At 41.1% G+C, this 23601-nt stretch overlaps 1 protein-coding gene across 4 annotated transcripts in view; it reads right to left on the reverse strand.

Moving 5' to 3' along the window:
- Positions 1-5565: 5565 nt before the first annotated feature.
- Positions 5566-23601, reverse strand: part of Bbs4 (Bardet-Biedl syndrome 4) — a 33773-nt gene continuing 15737 nt past the window's right edge. For 3 of the 4 annotated variants that reach the window (XM_027414895.2, XM_027414896.2, XM_027414892.2), the window contains 10 exons: positions 18745-18798; positions 16634-16761; positions 13983-14037; positions 12271-12339; positions 10787-10939; positions 10518-10689; positions 8418-8487; positions 7688-7829; positions 6994-7195; positions 5566-6564 (listed from right to left, as the gene is read on the reverse strand). In XM_027414895.2, coding sequence (XP_027270696.1) covers positions 6452-6564; positions 6994-7195; positions 7688-7829; positions 8418-8487; positions 10518-10689; positions 10787-10939; positions 12271-12339; positions 13983-14037; positions 16634-16761; positions 18745-18798 — 1158 coding nt within the window. In that variant the 3' untranslated portion in view covers positions 5566-6451. The remainder of the gene's footprint in view (positions 6565-6993; positions 7196-7687; positions 7830-8417; positions 8488-10517; positions 10690-10786; positions 10940-12270; positions 12340-13982; positions 14038-16633; positions 16762-18744; positions 18799-23601) is intronic. The other variant, XM_027414894.2, reaches the window with a different exon arrangement.

The following is a 23601-nucleotide window of genomic DNA, read 5'->3' on the forward strand; positions in this document are numbered from 1 at the left end:
AGTGACTTGCATGTCACTTAGCTGCTGAGGCATTTGTTCTTTGTTCCTGCCTTTGGCAGTCCCCAAGCTGAGTCCTAGCAGTAGGCCTCTCACGCTTAAGGTCTCAGAAGCTACTGCTGTGGAGCTACCCTGAAAATAAGTGGAAGCATAGCCATGCCTAAGAGCCAAAAGCTTTCTAGTTCAAAATGCAAGATGTGTGTGGCAGTTGGAAGTAGGTCTGCCCAGGACAGGGGCCTTTCATACCAGTCCCTGCAGCTGCTCCTGGAACCACAAACCTTTCCTCCCTGATTTGGGTAAGAGGGAAAGTCTTATTATTTTTTAGAGAAAAGTGAAGCCTACATAATTTTGAAACCTTGAAATTGGAAGCAAACGTTTCACTAAGGACATTGGTGGCTGCTGCTTAATCTTCTGCCTCCAAGGAAGCTCAGTTAAAATGATTTTCCCTCTGTGAACTCAAGGCCAGCATAGTTTACAGAGTGAGTTCCAGGACAGTCAAGGCTACAGAGAAATCCTGTCTCGTAAAACCAAAAAAAAAAAAAAAAAAAAAAAGAAAGAAAGGAGGGAGAAACAAGCAGATCTTTGCATTTGAGGCCAGCCTGGGCTACACAGTTAGACCCTGTCTCGAAGGAAGGAAGGAAGGAAGGAAGGAAGGAAGGAAGGAAGGAAGCAAGCTGAGGTGAGAAGAGATAACTTTCTTAAAGCCATGACTTTGTAAACTCTCGTGTGTTCTTTTCCATAGTCTTCAAATTATTTGTTCATCTTCTGCCCTGAGTATAGTCTCAAACATAGGTGTTGCTGGTAATGGCAGTAAAGACTATAGAGAGAAGTGTAGTGAGTACCTACCTAGGCCAGTAGCCTTCAGGTTGGCTTCCCCTTGAGAATTAGCGGGGCCAGCTTTGGCACCAAGCTCCAGCCCCAGCCCCTCCAAGTATTTGTCAACAGATGGGCCTTGGGCATTAACAGATGCTAGATTCAGGAGGCTGGAAAGTGCAAACTGCAGTCATGAGGACCCACCCAGTTCAGATCCAGCACGTACACTGTCAAACCCACAAAATAAGTTTGTCTAAAGTTGATAGGTCAATTTTGTGGGGAGAGTAAAATGTACCAAAATGTATGTGAGAAGATATTAACTGTATTGTATAGAATAAATGCACACAGACTTGACAGTGCATATATCTGTCTGCAGAGTGCCTTCCTGTGAAGGAGGCTAAACCATAAAATAAGACTGGAATCTGTTACTGGGGGATGAGGGTGTGGAGGTGGGTGAGACAGAACATGGGTCTGTGCTCCCCCATAGGCTGTGGTTGGCATTTGACTGAGGTTTCCACACAGGGTTATTTTTGTTGTTTTTTCTTTTTTGGTTTTTCAAGACAGGGTTTCTTTGTGTAGCTTTAGAGTGTGTCCTGGAACTCTGTAGACCAGGCTGGTCTCAAACTCGTAGAGATCCACCTGCCTCTGCCTCTGCCTCTGCTGGGATTAAAGGCATGCACCTGGCTCTCACACAGTATTTATAAGGAGACAAAGGGTATGAACATTCCCTGGCCAGTAACAGAGGCTACCTAGAAACTGTACACACCCTGTTGCACTCGCTTGAAATTGATTTAACCTGGGAAAAGCTGCAGCAACACCACTAGGCAAAAGTGGCAGCTAGAAGTAGGTAACCCTTATCCATTCAATATGCATTTCATCCCCTTACTGTGGGGCCTGAGGCAGGGGTAAACATCAGTAGGCATAATCCATATTCATGAAGGTTATTTGAGTTGGGGTTGTTACTTGATAATGCTAACAGGTTCCCTTGGCTTAACTTCATTTAGCTCAGCTGTAAAATGGAGCTATCCTGGTACCTTCCCCTCAGGCTGTTGATAAGGGAGACAGATGCCCTGCACGTATTTAGCACAGTGTGCAGCACATACTTTTAAGTTTAGTAAATCACCAATTCTCACTAAGCTGAACAGGCATCCTCTGGATCTAAGAGCACTTTAAGTCATTGGAAAGCTGTTGTAATCCAGATTTTTCTTGTTTTGTTGTGTTTTAGGTTAAAAATTTGTGATGATGCTGCACACATTTATCACTTGGTAAGTCTCAGCAAATGTGTGTCCATCACCAGCATGCCTGCTCCAAGTCATCCCATCCCTAACCCTGACCCCCAGTCAACTATTTTATACCTCCATAAACAAGTAGCTTGTTCCTAAGGGAAGCCTTACCCTCTCCAAGGAACAGATGAGACGTGGTCGTGGTGGGGACACTCAAGGAGAGGAGGGAGGGGGAACTGGGATTGGAATGTAAAAAAAAAGTTAAAAAAAAAAAATCAAGTAGCTTGCCTGTTCTGGGTTTATCAGTGAAATATTCACTGCCTGATCCTGTATAAAGCTGCTCATTGAGTATACTTTGGCGAGTCATGCATGTTTCCTACAGCTCAGTATTATGTGATGGCCCTAATTAAATGCAGGTTTACACTTTCAGGTGTATATAAGCTTTCCCCAATAATAGCTTGAATAGATACTTCTCAGGTGAGAATCTGTAGGATGAGAATGGCCAAACAAAGACATTTATGGAAGTGGCTAGACCATTCTACACTCCTGTTGACAACTTCTTACTGTTCTGAATCTGTTCTGTTCTTGCCAACAGTGGGAATCTCCAGTGTTCAGTTGGAGCCATTTTGGTGGGTACTGACTGGTTTTTGTTTCCCACATGTCAAACACCAGGCCTTTTCAGTCACTCTAGACTTTCCTTTGTAAAGTTGTATACTTTGTCCTAATTGGGTATTTGAGTTGGTATGATGTTTGCTTTCCTTATTATTGAGCTATAAGATTTCTTCATGTTTTCAGGTATGATAAGGTCTTTGTCAGGTCTATTTTCTCCAAGCTGTAGCCTGATGCTCATGTTACTGTCCTAACAGTTGTCTTCTCTGAGAAACATAATGACATACTCCATATGGTCTCGGGGTTTCCTGGCACTTTATTCTTTATTTTATTTTATTTTATTTTTTGGTTTTTAGAGACAGGGTTTCTCTGTGTAGTGACCAGGCTAGCCTTGAGCTCACAGAGATCCACCTACCCCTGCCTCCCAAGTGCTGGGATTAAAGGTGTGCACCCACCACCAGCTGGCTCTTGGCACTTTATAACCTCAGTGTTAACAGTTTTAGGTCTTGTAATGTAGTTTAACTTAATTCCTATGCATAGTGTTAACCTGAGGACAGATTTATTAGTATTTTTTACTGGAGGTGTATAGTGTGTGTGTGTGTGTGTGTGTGTGTGTGTGTGTGTGTGTGTGTACGTACATACATACATATATAGTAGATAATGTAGTTTTGAAATATGCTCACATTGTGGAATGGCTAAATTTCTAGAACATATCATTGGGATCATGTACTTTGTGGGTACATGATTTCAAACTGGCATTTTCACTTAGTATTGGGCACTGACCATATATTTTCTCAGCTTGATATAAAAGCTCCTTTTTGCACTTTACCTTTTGAAGTTTATTCACCCACTTACTTGTGGATATCTTGATTGCTTATAGGTTTAGGCATCTATGTAGGGGATTGAGATTGTTTCCAATTCATTTTGACAAATACTTTTAAGTGTGACTCTTGTATTATATGTTTAGTTTGTTTCAATTTTTTAAAGAATCTGCTAAATTTAGTTCCAAGATAACTACCTATGCTGAAGCCTTGCTAGCACTTGGTATTGTCAATGTTTTGGGTTTCAGTCTTTCAGAAGGGTCAAAACCATACCTGTATCTGTGATTATCATTTTGGTCTTATTTTTCTAAGTCTATTAAAACTGTGTTGTGAGCTGTCTTCATAGAATAACTTTTTATTCTTTTCAGAATGAAAGAGAAACTAAATCCAGACACCCAGCAGACTGGACATGTGTAGCCTGTTTTCTAAGAAAACCACATCCAAGCATTGCTTTGTGACTATTCCTGAAAGACAGGTACCATACTGCCCCTGAGGGATGGAAAAACTAAGTAGGCCTCTTAGTTTCTGCCAAACTACACCTGGAGAGAACAGCATTATATATTTGTCTATCCTCAGATACTAAGATTTTAGCTAGGGGTGGTGATGCACACCTGTTTGACATAGCATTTGGAGGTAGAGGCAGGAAGATCAGGAATAAAGGCTCTTCTCTGAGCTACATAGTAAGTTTGAGGCTAGCCTGGGTTACATGAGACCCTGTCTTAAAAAATAAAGTTCTCTCAGAGTAAGGAACTCAGTTCCACCCTTAGAGATCTTTCTCCTCTACTTTGAAGCTTTATAAAATGAGTAGCTTAATCTCTGCATGGACTTCTGTTGCCACCACTGCTCCCCTAAGAGTGCATCACTGCTTGGTGATGAACAGTTAGGGGCTATGTCCAGTCGCAGGTTCTAATCTGTGCAGCCTGGCATGTACCTTCTGAAATGGGTTTTCTTTCCCAACTATAGGTTCCTCCCCAATAGACTTGCTCTTCGTGACGTGATTTTTGTGGTAGACAAACTGCTGAGACTCTCCTCCCTTCTTAACTTTTTCTCCTTTTAATTTCTGCCTTTCTCCTTAAATAGCTGCTTTCCTTTTTCAGTCTCTGCCTTCATCTTAAGAGACTTTCTAAGCCCAAGCTCTTCAGCTAGTACAAAAATCCAGATTTCTCTAGCACAGTAGCTCTCAACTGTCCTATTGATTCGACCTTTTAATACAGTTCCTCATGTTGTGGTGACCCCCACCATAAAATTATTTTGTTGCTACTTGGTAACTAAGTTTGCTAGTGTTACAAATCATAGTATGCACTATCTGATATGCAGGATATCTTATATGTGAAAGGGTTGTATGACACCAAAAGGGGCTGCAACCCACAGGTTGAGAACCTCTTCTCTAGCAAAATCTTTACAGATTTTGTTTCTCAAGTCAGGTTATTTGGATGTTTAGTAAGGTATCATTGGGTTATGTCAAAGGCAAACCTGTCTAAAATCAGACTTGAAAAGTCCTTGATCCTAGTCACCCATATTCCTAGTCTTAAGTCCAGAATGAGTATCTACCTACCTACCCTTTATAGTTTCTTGTCATTTGCTACCAACAGCCAGACCCTCCTTCCTGCTGATTTAGCTCCCAAGTTTCTTTCACATTTTTCTTTCTCCCCTCCTTCTAAGCCTGTGCCCTTATTATTTCTCATCAAGACCTTTTAGTTTTGGTCAATCAACTTGGTCTATCCCACCCTTCATCATGGTGTAGAGGTGAGTTTTCTTGATTGCTTCTTGACAAACCTGCTACCTGGGCAAAGGAATCACCTCTGGTATCGTGCTTGCCTTCTGAGGTAAGAGAACTGAAGAGTTCTCTGTTGGTTTGTCAAATCAGACCCAACCATAATATCAAAAAACTCCACACTCTTCTGGCTTGATAATATGTCAGTTTTCTAGCTGCCAGTTATGGTGAAAACTAGGACTGCCTCAGAGAAGGCCAACCTTCTAGGCTGCTGTGAGGCTGCACTATAGCCAAGACCAACTTGGCTCTGAGGTGGTTTCAGCTTCAAACCAGGCTTGGAAATGGATAAAGATAGACAGTGATCATAAGTTGTTTGGTTTTGTTTTGCTTTTTGTTTGTTTTTTGTTTTTTTTTTTTTTTTTTTCAAAAAAGCTTTTAATGTGACCTCTTGGTAGTCCATAATCTTTACAAAGGCCATGAGAGCATCTGTCAGCATTCATCATTGATTGTCTTGGTTAAAACTCTTTGGCTAAGAGCTGGTTTTTTGTTTGTTTGTTTGTCAGTTTTCAAAGTACCGGGGATTGAACCCAGGGCTCTAACAACTGAACTATGCCTTCAGTCACCCGACCCACACCCTTTCTTTAAATCCTTGGTGCCAAATCCAGACCAGCCTTGACTCCTACTAATCATACTGACACGATCTGGCTCCAGACTCTGACCTCTTTTAAGAATGACAATAGGGACTTGTTTTAGATTCTCTTTGAGCAAACAGAGCTAGGATACATTCCAGATTGGGTCTCAACTTAATCTAAAGGGGGGTGGGGCTATTTAACTAGGTTCTTAATCCAAGGTTTGTGTTTACAGTGGGGACTGGTGTGTTCCCCCAGTCCAGTTAGAATGGGGCTTCATCACCACAGGCTACTAACCAGAAGTCCCTTTCCCTTTATCAAGATAAAAGTTCTTCATCGAGTAATGGTCTCTGATCATCTGCCTTGCTGACTCTTGGAGCTATACATGCAGGGCTTCAAGCCTATCCTAGCATGTCTTTCTTCTCCCTCGTTCCTGGATGATGGGGCCAGGTAAGAGCTGCATGGGCTTTAGGCTTCTCTTGATCATCACAGCGCACCCTGGGTTCTGTTTTAATTCTACAGTGCCCACCCAGGGAACAGGGCTGGCCTCTATCTGCCTGGTCATATGACCACTTTCTTTCTATATGGTCTCACCTAAGAGACCCTCCCCACTCCAGGGTCATCCTGTTTTTCTTGTGTTTGTTGCTATTTTTCTTTCTTTTGTTCTGATGCTTCTGTTGGACTTGCCTCCACAGTGGACTCTGGCTCTGGCTCCAATGGAAGCGATGGTGGCTTTGTGAGCTGGGCTCCTACAGCACCTTGTAAAAAAACAAAAGTTGCATTCTTAGTTACTCATTTCAGAAGAAGTCATTTAAGAGAGAACCCTGTATTGTCTGAAACTATCAAGACTGTAGTGCATCCTGCAGCTAGGAAGGATGCCCATAACTGAAGAAATAAAACATTAAACTTGTGAAAATTAAAGCAAAAATGTACAACATCATGCACATAGTAATGCATTTCTAAACCTAAAAACCGGCAATCCAGCTAAGCCTGCCTATGTTGTTATCTAACAGCTTGCCCTTTAGAAACAAATGCCAGTTTGGTCACTCTGGGCTTTTCCCCTCTGGCTAGTACTAAACTGGCCATTAGTTTGCCCAGAGTGCAAGCCTCGCTCAAAGCTGGGATCTCTGCTGATAGAAGTAGTTTATCCCCACTAAGACTTCGAAGAGCTCTATGTAGCCTCCTACCTGAAGGGAGCTTCCTGTATGCAGCTGCTGAAGACATCGCCTGTCCTAGAGCTTGATTGGAGCCCAAAGGCTGCTGGAGAGCAGCAGATTTGCTGGCTGAATTGGTGCGGTGCTTTGACTTTGGATCTTTGACTGGTTTGGTCCAGACCAGTGCCTCTCCAACCTGGAGGGCAGCTCCCAACTTCTGAGCCATCTCCACCATCTTGTGGCCACACAGGAAGAAAATAAGTCATTGACAAGACCAGCAGAGCCAAGCTGCCTGCTGGTACTAGTAGTTGAAGGAGTAAATACTTAAAATAAGGAAATCACTTTCAAGTGAGGGGATTACAGCACTTGGCCTAAGGAAATCATTCTCTAATGGAGAATACAGGTTGCTTACTGGATACCAAGGTGACTCCTTATAGGATCTCAAAATGCAGTAATTCAAGTTTGATGCTTCACTGGCCAAACTGCCTGTTCTGATAAGCTGTATTAGTGAGAACATAACTCAGTAAACCTGAATTATTTTGTTATTTTCTTCTAGCAAAGTTTGTCTCAGACTAACTAACTGGTAAATTCATGCTGCAAAGAACATGAAGCCCAAAGATGCTTTTGATGCCTTTCATTTACTAACAGCTTGCTTAGTAAGAGACATGGTAGTAATGTTGATGCTAATAAGAGACAGGATAATGATAACTGCTAATAAGAGACATACCTCAGAGTCAAATTCCAGAGTACTATTGTCCTTGAGAAAGTTGACCTTCTTCTCCATCTCCTGGTACTGGGCCAGGGCACCCTTTTTGTCACCCTGGTTATACAGCAGCACAGCATAGTTCAGGTTTACTAAAGGGTTACATCTGTGGCAGAGAGACAGGGACTCTGTGGGACTAGGGCTCTGCAAAAATTAGTCATTTAAAGATCCTTCTCATTATATGAAATCCAAACAAAGCTAACTAGGGTTGTCCCCATTATACAGCAAAGTGCTATGTGACCCATAGAGCAGAGTCAAGGAACTAACTGCCCAAGTAGCCAAGCAGGATAAGAACCGAGTCTGGCACCAACAAAGCCACCCAGGGAAGGGCTGAACAAGAGGTCCCAGACCTGCTGTGTAGCAAATGCAGGTGGAATAAATTCCCCCAGGAATCTCGTTTGTCTTTGATTAAGCTGAGCCCAGAGTCCCACCTGCTAATTTGGTTAGCTCACGGCTTATCAGCAACCCAAACCAGAGTGCTGCCAACTCTTTACTTGCTTTGGATTCCTGATTATAAAGCTCAGAAATTGTTTTCTCAGACTTTTAATTCTTGCCATGCTCTGCTTGGCTTAAGAACCACAACCTTCTGAATTTATGCTGCACAGTAGCTAAGCTGACCCCAGCAGCATTAGTCCTATGGCACACTTTGTAGAATAACACTCCCTGGCCCTTCCCCACAAAACAGAATGCTCACTTATCCAGGCGGACAGCTTCTGCGTAAGCTCTCTTGGCATTTTCTGTATCTTCCAGATTGGTCAGAGCCACTGCCACAGAGAAAATCAGGAGAGCTCATCTTAGACAGCAAAAATTATACTCTAGACCACTCTCAAAAGAAAGTCGCTTTCATCCTTCAGCTGAGACGTCTCACCACAGCAATCAGCTGCAGTGTCATGGGTCCTACTTTTGCCACTGCTCTTCCGATATTGTCCTTGTTCAAGCCCAAACCAAGTTCTCCATTTGTCCATACCTGCCTCCATCCTCTTGCTGACTTAGAAACAAACTGACCACATCACTGTCTACCTAAGGGTCCTCACTTGTTCCCCATCACCTATAACCAAGATCTTTAATACTTAGTGAGCCATAGACAATTCCCCTCTTTTTTCAAACCCAGGATTTCTTGAAAGCCTAATATATAAACTTAAAAATAGCAACTCCACCTTCCCCGAAGTCAATCAGGCAACTATGAGACCTAGGAATACAGAAGGACCATAAGCCATTCCATAGCCATAAACTATGTGGCCATTCAAGTCTAGTTTATCCTTAGGGCCGTGTGAGGCTGGCCTTTCTTTGTCAAGTTAGAACTGGTGCTTCTGCCCTAATGTAAGCATGAGACACTCTTCTCTTACAGTACAGCTCTGCGCCTCTCCTGAAACTTGAGCTAGCTTTGTATTCTGGTGTTCTCCAAACAACCTCCATATAGTTGCATTTGATTTTCTCTCATCAATTGAAAATGCCGTAGTAATGATCAAAATACACACTAGGAAAAACTCCCTAAAAGGACTATTTAGTTACTTCTTTAAAATGGTTTTTGCTGTGTTTTGCTGTGTCAGGGGTCTCACTAATGTAGCTCAGTCTGGCTTCAAATTCATTATCTTCCTACCTCTATCTCAAAAGCCAGGATTATACACATGATCTACCTCTGCCCACCTTAATTTTTATTTATTTTGTATGGCATAAATGGAAGTTTGGGCTAGAATGATAGTCTAATTTCACTTAACTACCAGTTGTATTAACAAAAATAATGGGATCAGTGGGATGGCTCGTGAGTGAGGGTGCTTGCTGCCTGATGACTTGAGTTGGATCCCTGGAACCCACATGACAGAAAGGAAGAAACTTTTTCCTCAAGTTGTCCTCTGACCTCCATATGTGCACAGTGGTATAAATTTTTGTTGTTTTGTTTTTGAAAAGGGACAAATGATTTAGTAACCATGATAAACCCTAAGTGAGCTCAAATCAATTAGGTTCAATATATATATGAGGGCTGTTAGTTCACCTCAGTGGTAGAATGTTTATCTAAGCTACATGCAGGATTCAATCTCCAGCACAAAAAAAAAAAAAAGAAAGAAAGAAAAAGAAAAAACTGCTAAAAGATTAAGAGGAGAACTCTGAGGTTCTGGAGAGATGACTCAATGGTTAAGAGGACCCCCAAGTTATGAGCCATCAGTTACTATCTGTAACTCTAGTTCCAAAGAACTCAATGCCTTTTTCTGGACTCACGTGTGCATACACTCACACACAGACGTTTAAAAATAAATTTTAAATTCTTCTTTTAAAAAGCTAGGGTGTAGTACACGCCTTTAATCCCAGCACTCTAGAAGCAGAGGCATTCGGATCTCTGAGTTGAAGACCAAGACCACAGTAAGTTTCAGACTAGCAAGGACCACATAGTAAGAACCTGTTTTTTTTTTTTTTTTTTTAAAGGATGATTTTAATTTAACCTGTTAATACTCTGAGTTCAAAACCTTAAGGTTACAAGCAACCAGATACCTGGTCACCTTTTCTTTTTGTTTGTTTTGTCTTTTTTTCGAGACAGTATCTCTATAAGTTTGGAGGCTGTCCTGGACCTCACTCAGTAGACCAGACTGGCCTCCTGAGTGCTAGGATTAAAGGCCTGTGCCACCACCGGAACACCTTTTCTTTTAAACTTCTTCAAACTCTGAGGCAGTAATTCTGATTCCTATAGGACCTCCAAAGGAATGTCTGTTTTAGGACATTTAATTCTAACCTATGATTCTAATTAACTTTTCCATCATTATAACTCACAAGAAGGGGTTTTTATATAAATGTCCCTTACCAGCCAAGAGCATGTAGAGTTCCCCCATCTTTGGCTGGAAGTTGATGGCTGCACTGAGAAAATGGAATGCTGATGCATACTGCTGCATAGTCAAATGGACAAGGCCCAGATTGTACAGAATCTTCCAATCGAAGGGTGCCAAGTAATTGGCTCGTTTTAGGCAGCTGATAGCCTGTAGAAATAGGGGCACTCAACACAGCATAAAACAAGCTCAGCAGATCCAATACCCACATGGATGAGTACCAACAAGGATTATAAGGAACACTCACTGCCACGTATTTCTTCTTGCCAAAGAAACACATTCCAATGTTATTCCAAAGTGGAGGACTTTCTGGAATAGCACAAGCTACAACTCTGTATTTGGTGAGGGCAACATCAAAGTCCCCATGGGTCTGCATCATGCTGCCTGCTGCCAAGATGGCCTGAAAACATAGTGCATTCAGTTAGTCATTCAGTCATTCAAGAAGGCCCTGAGACAGTCTCTTGATGTACATAGTAAGTGCATCAGCACAGACATGACCAAGAAACTTCTTCTAGGTACATGAGTATATCCAACCTACTAGGGCAGATACTCCTAAGAAATGTCTTTGGAATCCCACAGCATAAAAACCATATAATGTCACTGGCTCTAACTAGCTCCATTTGTCTCCTATTTCTAGCTGGGGAAACCAGTATTATGGTTAATGACTGCCTTTCATCTGCCTTACTTTGTATACTAAATGCTCCAGATACCTCACATACACCTGTATATGGATACTTAGTACCCAGCTCTTTCTGGGTCAGCATGCAGTGGCTTTAGTTTTTGTTTGGTTTTGGTTTTTCAAGAAAGGGTTTCTCTGTAACAGCTCTGGCTGTCCTGGGACTACCTTTGTGGACCAAGCTGGCCTGGAACTCACAGATATCTACCTGTCTTGCCTCTGTGTCCTGAGTGCTGGGATAAAAGACATGAGCCACCATGCCCAGTTTAGCTTTAGTTTTTATCAGTCCAGCCCTATCATTTCTTTAAGGAAAGGTATCAAGGTGGGGAGCCAACAGAGCCAGGCTACTGACTTCCTAAATGATGACCAAGTTTGTGTTGAACAGTACTGTCTCCCTCAGTAATGTTCATTCACTTGACATTCTCATCCCCAAGTCACATCTGGAAGTTATAATTTGAAATTCACTAGGATCAAGACAATTGTTGCGGAAGCTTGGCTAAATTCTCAAGCAACACATGAACTCAAATGGCACTCGAACTTTGTGGTAGTCTGTTCCCACAAATGTGCTCCTTCTAAAGAAACTGAGAGCATCAACACTTTACTATTGTTTCAGTAAGAACTAATCTTAAAAAAAAAAAAGATTTATTTATTTATTTATTTATTGTACAGTGTTCTGCCTGTGCACTGAAAGAGGGTACCAGATCTCATTATAGATGGCTGTGAGCCAACATGTAGTTGCTGGGAATTGAACTCAGGACCTCAGGAAGAGAAGCCAGTGTTCTTTAGCATTGAGCCATCTCTCTAGCCCCAAAACTAACTTTTAAAAATGCGAATTATAAATAAAAGGTGATTTCTGGGACAGGGATGTACCTTAGTGTGCCTAGAACACACAAAACTCTGGCTTTGTTCCCCAGCACCAACATACAGATACACACAAAGTAAACTTCTTGGGTATTTAAAATGAGAAACCTATCCCCTATTTCCTAGGGTCTGATCATCTATAGAGTCATGGGACCATCTATAGGAAGGCTCTGTAGTTCCATAGCCTGCAATACCTTGTAGTTGGCAGGGTCGTAAGTCAGTGCATTCCCAAGATGTTCAAATGCCTTCTGGTAAACACCGAGCTTGAAAGAAAGCAAACCACAGGATTTACCTCAGGGGGCAGATGTCAGTTCTGGAGTCTGGCCAACTGTACCCTGAATGGAAACAGGTAGTCATTTGTGAGTTCTCTTGACCCTACCACCCCCAATAGTAATAATAATAATAAATAATGACATCCTAAAATTTGCAGACAAATGGGCAGAACTAGAAAAAGCCATCCTGAGTGAGGTAATGCAGACCCAGAAAGACAAATATAGTATGTACTCACTTATAAGTGGATACCAGTCATATAGCAAGATACCCAGCCTACAACCTACAAGCCTGGAGAAGCTAAACCCTCTTCCAGGAACAGATGGAAGCAGATGCAGAAATCTACAACTAACCAATGGGCCAAGCTCCTGGAGTACAATTGAAGTGAGAGAGAAGCAATAATAGGAACAAAGGAGTCAAGACCATGAGGGGGAAACCCACAGAATCAGCTGACCTGAGCTAGTGAGAGATCACTGACTCAGGTCTGACAAATGGGGAACCTGCGTAATACCGAACTAAACTCCCTTAATATAGGTGACAATGGTGCTGCTGGGACAATATATGAGAGGCCACTGGCAGTGGTTCCAAGATCTAACTCTAATGCACAAACTGAGCCCATTCTATATGGAGAAATACCTTGCTCAGCCTAGACACAGGGGTGTGGGGGGTAGAGAGATACCTTGGTCCTGCCTCAATGAGATGATGGGACAGACTTAGTAGACTTCCTAGGGGAGGCCTTACCCTCTCCAAGAAGCAGATGGGAGGTGGTAGTGGTGGGAAGAGAGGAGGGAGGGGGAACTGGGATGAGAATGTAAAAAATATTTAAAAAAAAGCAGTATGCCAAATAAAACATACATCTCCATGTTTGTGGTTTTCTTATTTTTCTCCTAATAAGGTTAAAATATCTTCTGCCCAAAAACCATTTCAGAAACACTCCTTTTGATCAATATTAATGCCTCCTGGCTGGGACTGTGGTAGTTAGCATCATGTCCTTTGGGCATGTTCACAACAAAGCCCAGAGGACCCAGAGTTAAACCCTTGGTTCTTCTTAAAGCAGTAGTTATAAAAGCTACTTCAGAGGCACATCAGCTGAGCAGGAACCTGTAGGTGGGCAGGGTAAGACAGTCAGAGATGTGGGGCTTCAGGGACTCAGGTGGACAGAAGTGGCAGACTTAAAGAGTCCCATCTACACTTAGGAATGTGAAGGGAAGGGGAGGTTTCCTCTCTAAAATTCTATCCCTTACTCATGTCTCCTGCAGGACCTTAGATAGTAAGATGAACAAACAGGAACAGTCTTGGCCTCAAAGCCCCACAAAGTGGTAAAAATGTATCAGTTTTTTCTTCCTTTCCCCCCAAAATAAGATAACGGCCCCCATACCACACAGTTGTTTCATTCATATATATATATATATATATATATATATATATATATATATATATCCTAATTACACTAGGCTGAAATAGAATTATGACTTGAGCCAATGTTAATTCTTTAGTACATAAAAACAAACCAAGGCTCATGTGTGTACTGTGACTGTTAGCAAAATGTGCCAAATAGAAAAATGAAGGAAACCACCATAGATACAAACCCTAAAGCATTTCTAATGCCAGTGTGTGAATAAACAGTTTTCATTACCTGTAAGTAGAGTAATCCTAAAGTTGTAAGAAGGTCTGTATTTTCTGGCGAGAACCTGTAACATAGAGATGCTCACAGGAAACCATGGTTATGAGATACAGACTTGGACAGCCATTTGTCCCATTGCCAACACTCAGAACCCTTTATTAAACCTCTTCTGTTCCCATGTAAACTTCTGAGGGCAGTTTGGCAATCTCCTTCAAAAGCAAAACATCTCAATCCCAGCAACAGAGAAGACCTGCTTAGCAGAATGTAATGGGGCTTAGAACCCAGCAACCTTAAAGAAGAACTGTGTGGAATAACTCATTACACTGAAAATAACCAAACTTAAGCCAAGTCAGTCAGGGCACAGTTATGCTAGTCCCTCTCTTGGGAAGTCTTTTTGCCACTTTCCCTGTGCTTAATAATGGCAGGCAGCCTACTTCCTGTGTTATTTAAGACTCAAGGCCCCTGACACTGTGCTCTCGAAACTAACCTGCCAAACTAAGCAAAAGAAGAAAGGCACATTCCAGCTACTTCAGAGGCACATCAGCGGGGCACATTCCAGCCCTGGACACTCACCTAAGTATTATCTGCCTTCTCAGTCTCTCACTGATACTTGTCTTTGTCAAAAAGCCAAAGCAACAGAGGTGAGACCATCTAAATATAGGATCATCAATTTCAATGGTTAAAGCATCAAAGAGCAAGGAGCTGTCTCCTGCTTGTAAGAAAGAAAGGAGGATGCTTATTCCTTGTAGGAAGTCCAGAACCTCCAAAGCCCAACCCATGCCTGAGCTGGCAAACAGCTTTTTCAGTGCAATAGAGAATTTGCCTCTAATCTTTCTGTAGTAAGGATCCATTTTGATCATGTCCCTTCCCAAATCACATATGTAACTTGTGCTTCCCATTCTTCTGATTCAATCAGTATGTATTCCCCTGCCAAGAACAGTTCTCTGCAGAGCTTTGGGTCTTGAACCTACCATCTCAAATGCTCAACTGTCTGGTTTTCTCCTTGGAAAGTGACTCAAGTCTCTTGAGTTGTTACTGTCAGTACCCTTACTGGGGTTCATGTGTATTAAGTCAAAATGTATAGGACAAGGGTCAGGAACAGGCCTACTCTCCAGCATTACAGAAGCCTTTGACTTATTCAATGGATCCTTCCTACTTGTCTACATAAGCCTGACCTTTTTTGATGATAGAAATTGCTGTAGCTTACCAAACACAAGAGATTTTTTTTTAAGATTTTATTTATGTATTATGTATACAACATTCTGCTTCCATGTATATCTGCACACCAAAAGAGGGCACCAGATCTTATAACAGATGGTTGTGAACCACCATGTGGTTGCTGGGAATTGAACTCAGGACCTCTGGAAGAACAGCCAGTGCTCTTAACCTCTGAGCCATCTGTCCAGCCCCCACAAGAGATTATTTTGTCAAAAAATGTGGTTAAATAAAATGCATAAAGCAGTGCTATGATTGATATAGCCAGGAAATTCAACCTGTGGTAGATGCAGCTAAGAAGTGACCAGTACTCTACACCAGTTCACAGTTTTAGTTCATGAGTCACACATATTCTATTCTGCGATCAAACAAAACACCTGAGCATTTTACTACAGCTGTTCTATTTAAAAGAATCAAGCCAGGTGCAGAGGCAGGAGGATCTCTGTAAGTTCCAGGCCAACCTGGTCTACATAGTAAGTTCAAGGCAGCCTGGGCTACCTACTGAGATCCTATCTCAAAATAAATAAATTAAACAAGGTAATACTACACAGAAAAGATTCCATGTGTCCCTAGAAAGGAAACTTGGGACAGTAGCATGAGAAATTCAGTCATCCATTATCAACAGGTTAACAGGTTACCTTGGTATTTTTTAAACAGCAACAAAACCCATGATATTGTGACTGGAGTGAGGCTGAGTTGTAGCACTTGTGTTTGGTTAAGCATGGGCAAGATTCTATCCTCAGCATAAAAAGATAAAATATAAGACATAATGGTCTTAGACTAATAAAAGCACATGTCTGTTACTGAGCTAGGAGACTTCTGTCCCTAATGTCATCTCTAGGAACACAGGATCTGCTATAAAGTATTAAACTAGATGATCACAGTACCAACTGACCCCAAATTCTTGCCTAGTGCATGCCCACCTTTGCAGCTGTGTGCTCCTACCTAATTTCAAAAAGTGCACAATTTTAGGGTTATTTAAGAGTAGAGATGCTTACTCCATATTTAGCTTCAATATGGCCTAGAATACATGTTACAGTTAAGTTACCCACCTTTAGTCATGCAGGTGAAAATAACCACCTAAGGAACCTAAATCACTAGTTGGCCTGTGAAGCAGCTAGCCTAGAACAGACACTTACAGAAAAAAGAAACAATCTCTTCTCCTAAGAGTTTACATATCTGTTCCATTGCTTTTCTCATTGTTTCCAGTAGGTGTGTCCAATGTGTGTCCATGGGCTGCAAGGGTTCCATGACAGTTCTGAATGTGTCCCAACAAAAATGGCAGACTTACAGAAAACTGAGGGGTGTGTGTTTGCGCATGTGTGTATAATTTTTTTGTTATTCAATTGTGCAGTTCTTGAGGGTGAACTTTGTAGGTGATAATTTCATGTTGCAATGTTAAAAGGGTGGACGCGCTCGTTAAGAGTCTGAGAAAAAGAGACACTTACTCTACTGCTTTCTTGTAGATCTCAATGGCTTTGTCCAAGTCTCCCTCCAGTAAGTGGATCTTCCCCAGCATTATGTAAGTCAGGTCATGCTTGTTAAGCTGGAGGGCACTGTGCAATTGGTCTTGTGCCTAATTAAATTTTAATGGAGTAAAGAGAACCAAATCAATACTGTTGAAGGACAATGGTCTTCTATGGTGAATGTGAAAGCACAGCTTTAATTCTTATGTGGGAACATCATGTCTCAGAAAATAGCTTTTACCACCTAAAAAACAAGCATAGCCTAGCTGGCTTCGCTGAGCTCATATGCAACGATCAAGTTTCTGATCGTTTCTGATGTTTTCTGTTTGGTATTTACACCTAATGACTTAAACTTCAAAACCCCAAAGGGACATCATAGTACAGTATAGAATACCACTGCAAACTCAATCCCACCTACACTCCTGACTACCTGCACAACCTTTCCAGCTGGACTGTTTGCCTTTATAGTGTGAAAGCAAATAAACACCAAAGTTGTTCTTATTTATTCATTCAACAAGTACTCATTGTGGGCCTGCTGGTCCAGACGCCTGGTACACTAGAGTTAACAAGAAAATAATGCTATGGCTGTGTCTGCCTTGTAGAGGCTCTGGATTCAGTCTCCAACACCATACAACAAAGAGCAAATATAAAATAACTTTTTGCTCTGGAGGAGCCTACATCTTAGTAGGCTAAAAAAGACTTTTGTTCATTCACTGATTCAATGAAGGCTTCTATAAATGCCAGGTGTTGTGTTTGTTTAGCCAGTTAGGCATTATAATAAATCTAAATATAACTCTCTACCGAAGTACAGGTACAAAGACTAATCCTCCCTCTCAAGACTTAGCTATACTATGAACAGGAATGTACTTGATCAAAAAGTCTCCAAAGAGAAAAATTTAATCAGCTATACAAAACTATAGATTCCTCAAGAAAACTTATGTGTTCCACTGAATACATATTTTATTATATATGACTTACAAAAATAATTCTTACACTCCAATTGCTATATGCAGATATTTGTCATAACCCTGAAAGATAGACTAGGTTATATTGTGATCTTGCAAAGCCTTAGTATTTGAGAGTCAGTCTTGGTGGAAGAAAAAAAAAAAAAAAAAAAGGACAAAGCCTCAGGTTATGAAGGAAACTATAATCACCATCAGTACCCTTCGGGAACACTAAAAAACTCATCTGTTCCTCAATTAAGACTTGTATTTAAGGCTAGAGAGATGGATCAGTAGTTAGGAACACTGGCTGCTCTTACAGATGACCCAGAGTTCAATTCCCAACATGCAGTTGATAGCTCACAACCACCTATAACTATAGTTCCAGAGGATCTGAAGTTCTGGCCTCCAAAGGTACACACATGGTACACAGTCATACATTCAGACCAAACACATAGTAAAATAAAAAAATTTCCAAGTTTTAGTTCAAAACAAAACAAAAAACCAGGTATCTATTTCTTAATTTGAGAACTGTTCAAAGTCTTAGAACACAGAGTTTGTCAGAGTGAAATATAAATTCACATCAGAAAAAATTCTTATCATAAAACAAAATTCAACCCATTTAAATTCACTTTCCAGCCCTGAGAAGGTCCACTTTTTGATACGTGTCTAACTGTACATGTGTTTCTATACTAGAACATTTAATGGGAGGTGGAGAGAAAGGAGAGAGAAGGCAACTGGACTGCCACTGATAGTCTAGAATTCCCTCCCCCCTTTAAATCAAAAGTAGGAAAAAATAGGTTGGAGAGATGGCTCAGTGGTTAAAAGCACTGACTGCTCTTCCAAGGATCCAGGTTCAATTCTCAGCACCAACATGGCAGCTCACAACTGTCTATAACTCCAGTTCCAAGGTATCCGACACCCTCACAACATGCATACAAGCAGACAAAACACCAATACACATAAAATAAAAATAAATAAATCATCAGAAAGTAGGGGAAATGAGTAATGACAAGTATTAACACGGCAATAACTATAAAAGGCAATTTTTACTACCCAAGCAGACAGAACCAACAGTGGACAGTGGCTCTTCTGTGACAAATGAACCACAGTGAATTCCAGTCAACGACCATCACCATTTTTATGAATTACCTTGCTGAACTGCTTTAGATAAGTATAGCACACTCCCAGGTTATGGCAGATCTCCTACACACAAAAGAAAGGAGAGTGGTGAGGAGTTAGTCTACAGTAAGCAGTTAAACACTGTAGTTGGAGTTTTTTGTGTTCGAAAATACACGTGATTCTACAAAAAAAATCCTAAGTGTGTGTCTGTGTGTGTGTGTGTGTGTGTGTATATATATATAATTACAATTATAAAATGTATGGTTGGAGTGATGGCTCAGAAGTTAGGAGCATTGAATGTTCTTGTAGAGGAACTGAGTTCTGAGTACCAACACCCACATGGCAGCTCACAACCTATCTGTAACTCCAGTTCCAGGAAGTTACATGCCCTCTTCTGGCCTCCAAGCACCAGGCATATATGTGGTGCACAGACATACATGCAGACAAAAACACCCAAACACATAAAATTTAAAAAGAAAGATTTTAAGATGCAAAAGAGCTGACAGAGTCTTCCCAGAACTATGGCTAATCTGTTGAAATCTATAGCAGAAGTCAGGGGGGCAAATCCATTCTTCTCCTTTGTAAATTACACTTTATCAGAATATTTACTTCCTATGGCTCTTCTACACTAGAACCAGAGCTACAGAGTTAAGTAGCTGTGTAAGTGTAAAAGCTGCAATACTACATAAATACATGTAATGACTGTATACTAAATAGTTCCTTACAAAAAAAGGAGTTTGCCAGCCTCGGACCTGCAGAAAAGAAAGATGAAATTTTAGATACTAGTTCACTGTAAGACTAATCTGTCTTCTGACCATAAATGTTGTGAAATCTCTGGAATTCCTTTGTAACAAATCTGATATTAGCAGCTTTAGAAAAGAAACCGGGATTAAGAAAAGTGTTCATAGAAGGCAGCAATGGCCCAGCACCCTACAAGTGGTAAGGATGCACCCCTGTCTCAGGAACACAGACAACTAGTTTAATGTGTTTTGTTCCACATTTTCTAGAACAACAAAACAATCAATGGTAGATCACCTATTATACAGTAGGCTCAATGCCAGATGTTTTCATATATTTAATTTTCCAAGAAATCTGTCACATCAGTATATTTTTTTTAGTTTTATAGGAAACCAAAGCTCAGTGAGGTTAGATAGTTTTCCTAACACAGAAAGTGACAGTGCTGGGATTTTCTTCTTCTTTCTTTAGTTTTGTTTTTTTGTTTTTGAGACAGGGTTTCTCTGTGGCTTTGGAAGCTGCCCTGGAACTAGCTCTTGTAGACCAGGCTGGTCTCCAACTCACAGAGATCCGCCTGCCTCTGCCTCCCAAGTGCTGAGATTAAAGGCGTGCACACCAACGCCCGGCTTTTCTTTAGTTTTGTATTCTAACCATGTACAAATGTAAATAGCAAAACCTCAGGCTCATGAGCCTGACAACCATCCAATCCTTACCCTATCTATTATTTTATAACCAATCACCAAACAGTGTAACATTCCACTCACAAGTATTTCAGTACATTTCTCAAATGACATCGTCTTTAAAAAACAAAAAAAAAAATCAGGGCTGAAAAGATAGCTTAAGCACTAGCTGTTCTTGCATAGGACCTAGGTTCATTCCCGGCACCCACATGGTGGCTCACACCCATATATAACCTAACTTTCAGGAGATTCAATATCCTCTTCTGGCCTTGCAAACAGCCAAATGCCCCCACCCCCACAGAATTTTTTTTTTTTTTTTCTGGAGCTGAGGACCAAACCCAGGACCTTGCGCTTGCTAGGCAAGTGCTCTAATTTCTCTTAAACTAAAATTGAAATAATGTTTACACTACCAAGAACTCAACTCAAGCCTGTCTCTAAAACTTACATGCATTCCACTTCATCATATTATAAGTACATGGACAGACAAGAGAAACACCTTTCTTGTCATTTAATGCTCTGCATACTAACTGAGCCCTAACCTTGTGACTCACTGCTGTAGGTGATATTTGAGAAGATAGCATCAATATGCCTTAAACAATGAACAGCACAGGAAATGTGGAGAGGAAAACAGAACTCTTATGAGTATCCAGGGACATTCTGCTAAGGCAGCAGACACTGCAGAAAAATCTCAGGCTATATTTAGCAATCCTAGACTGCAGGCTGCAACTTCCTTCTGTTCTTCCACCCCCTCACTGTGTGCACTTTGCCATTCACTGCATCCCCCAAAGCCTCAGATTTCTCTCTTGACATTAGGGGAAATTCTTAGCAGTTGATTCTGAAGTCAAGACAATGGTATTCAGGATTATTATCTCCTTGATAGAATCAGACTATGGAATATCATGATGACTACAAGAAAGTAGAACTAAAAGCTTTCCCACAAACATTTATTGGGTATCATATAGATAACACCTGACTGTTTGCTGTCCCAAGTGAGTCATAATACCAAGTGAGCTCTTTCAGCTACATGGAGCAGCAGACATGCTTCACCTCCCTTTTGCCCAGCCCTCCTGACTCACTTCCATCTTTTTTTTTTTTTTTCTGTTCTGTTCTTCCTGAGCTCTATCCTCAACTCACTGCCAACTGACTATCTCAACCAGTTTCATGGTTTCAGTTACTAACTTTATGTTCCTGACTTCAAAATGTTCATATATAATCTAGAACATTAAGACTCTACATCCAACTATGCACTGGACATATCTCAGTTTAGATATTGTACCAGAACCTACAACTTACTTTGTGCAAATATTTCTGAAAGACAAAAATCAGAAAATAAATGAGTGTGTATTTACTCATGCTCACCTGCAGGGCCCAGAGCTTCCTGAGCTGCTTCCAGCTCTAATCTAACTGTATATATAGGTTCACATTGGCCACTAATGACTCAACTCAGCTCAGCTGTTGGGAGGTGAAGACAGGGGGATCAGGAATTCAAGGCTATCTTCTGCTATACAGCTAATTCAAGGCCAGCCTGGGCTAAATGGGACCCTGTCTACAAAGACAAGGGAGATGACACTAAGATGACTCAGTGGGCAAAAGCACTTGCCACCAACCCTGACAATCTACTGAAGGAAAGCACCAACTCCTGCAAGCTGTTCTTTAACCTCTACACTACCAGAGCAGATGTATCCTCACATATACACATATACATACAGTACATATACAAAATAAACATTGATGTGATAAAAAATTAATAATCACACCCAGAGGAAAAAAAATAACAGATTGAAATATACTTAGAAAATAATAATGCTGCCAAGATGGTCCATTAAGTAAAGGTACTTGTGGCCAAGTCCACAGAGCTGAGTTCAAACCCTCCACCCACGGTGAAGGAAGAGAACGAATTCCCATGGATTGTCCCCACCCCCACCCCAAATACCCTGTGAACACAATAAATAAAATACTATTAAACTTCTAATAAATAGTGTCCTAAGGACTCTAAGGGGAACCATGCTATCTCTCTAGTATAATCAATCTACTTCTCTGATAGGAAGGTCTCTGCAAGAATCAGTCAACAGTATAAAAAGAACTAAAAGGAAAGCAGAAAGGGAAAGATAATTGGGGAAACATACAGAACTTCAAGACTAAGATTTGGAGAGGGTGCTATAAGAGAAGGGGGGTGGGGACAGAAAAGAAAAGCCAGGCATGGTGGTGCACAACTTTAATCCCAGCACTCAGGAAGCAGAAGCAGGCAGAACTCTTGAGTTTGAGGCCAGCCTGGCCTACAGAGCAAGTGCAAGGACAGCCAGGACTATACAGTGAGACCCTGTCTCAAACAGACAAACAAATAAGAGGGAGGGAGGGAGGAAGGGAAGGACAGACTGAGGGACGGGGAGAGACGAGAGGGAGGGAGGAAGAGAGAGAAGACAAACTACTTAGAAATCAGAATACAACTACTGAAATTAAGAGAAAGGATAGGCTACTAGAAATATACAGCTAATAGCAAAAACAGTGATCTGGGAGATAAGACTGAGAAATGCAAAGATGTAAAAATGGGTGTAAAGAGTAAAATAATAGAAAACGAGAGGCAAGTTAAAAGCCACAGAGCTGCTGTGTCTGATAGGAAGTGACAATCAGTGTACAACAGACACTTTACTAGGGAGTCCTATGCCAGCTGAATTGAAGATTTAAATGGTACTTTCCTTTTAAAGGCTGCGGCTGAAACACAGGCTCTATCAGGGATTGCTCTTGCTTGCTTCTTGGAGCTCCTTATCTAAGAATTAATACTTCTGAGCTACAGCAGTCACCATTTAACTAGCCTTGAGTAAGTCTCAGCCCTGAAATTCTAGGACTACCAAATGAATGCCAAAATCAGTGATGTGGATTTTCATGGGTGGGGGGGGGGATCCATTAATTTGTAAAGAGAATGTTTAGTCTGATTTTGTATTGTACATAATCCCCAACTTATATAAATACATGATGGAAATAAGGAAATACAGGAGGTGACTATGATCAAACTATGAAAATGTCACAGTGAAAACCATTGTTTTTTTACAATTAATATACACTAATAAGAAAGGGAAGATGATGGAAGGAAAATAAAGAGTCACTTAAAATTATCATGACCCAAAGAAAGGCAAAAGAAACAGCTGACTGATTGCCAGGTAGATAGGGGGAAAATACAAAAAAATGCAGTGAAGACATCTACTGCTGATGCTTTCAAATTCCAAAGGTAAAACAACTCAGCTCCTAAAGCTCTTGGAAATGAGATGGGATAACAGCAAGAACCAGACCAGTGAGGAAGTATCAGCAACACTAACAGCTGGAAGCTATACAACAATGCCTGCAAAGTTATGTAGAAATGCCATGCTGAAAAAAAAAATCAAGAAGACAGTTTGATCATCTAAGAATCTATCCAAGCGCTGGTCACTATGGAGGCAGAAGGCAGGCAGATCTGTCTGAGTTTGAGGCCAGCCTG

Source organism: Cricetulus griseus, chromosome 4 (genome assembly GCF_003668045.3).
Source record: "Cricetulus griseus strain 17A/GY chromosome 4, alternate assembly CriGri-PICRH-1.0, whole genome shotgun sequence".
NCBI lineage: Eukaryota > Metazoa > Chordata > Mammalia > Rodentia > Cricetidae > Cricetulus > Cricetulus griseus.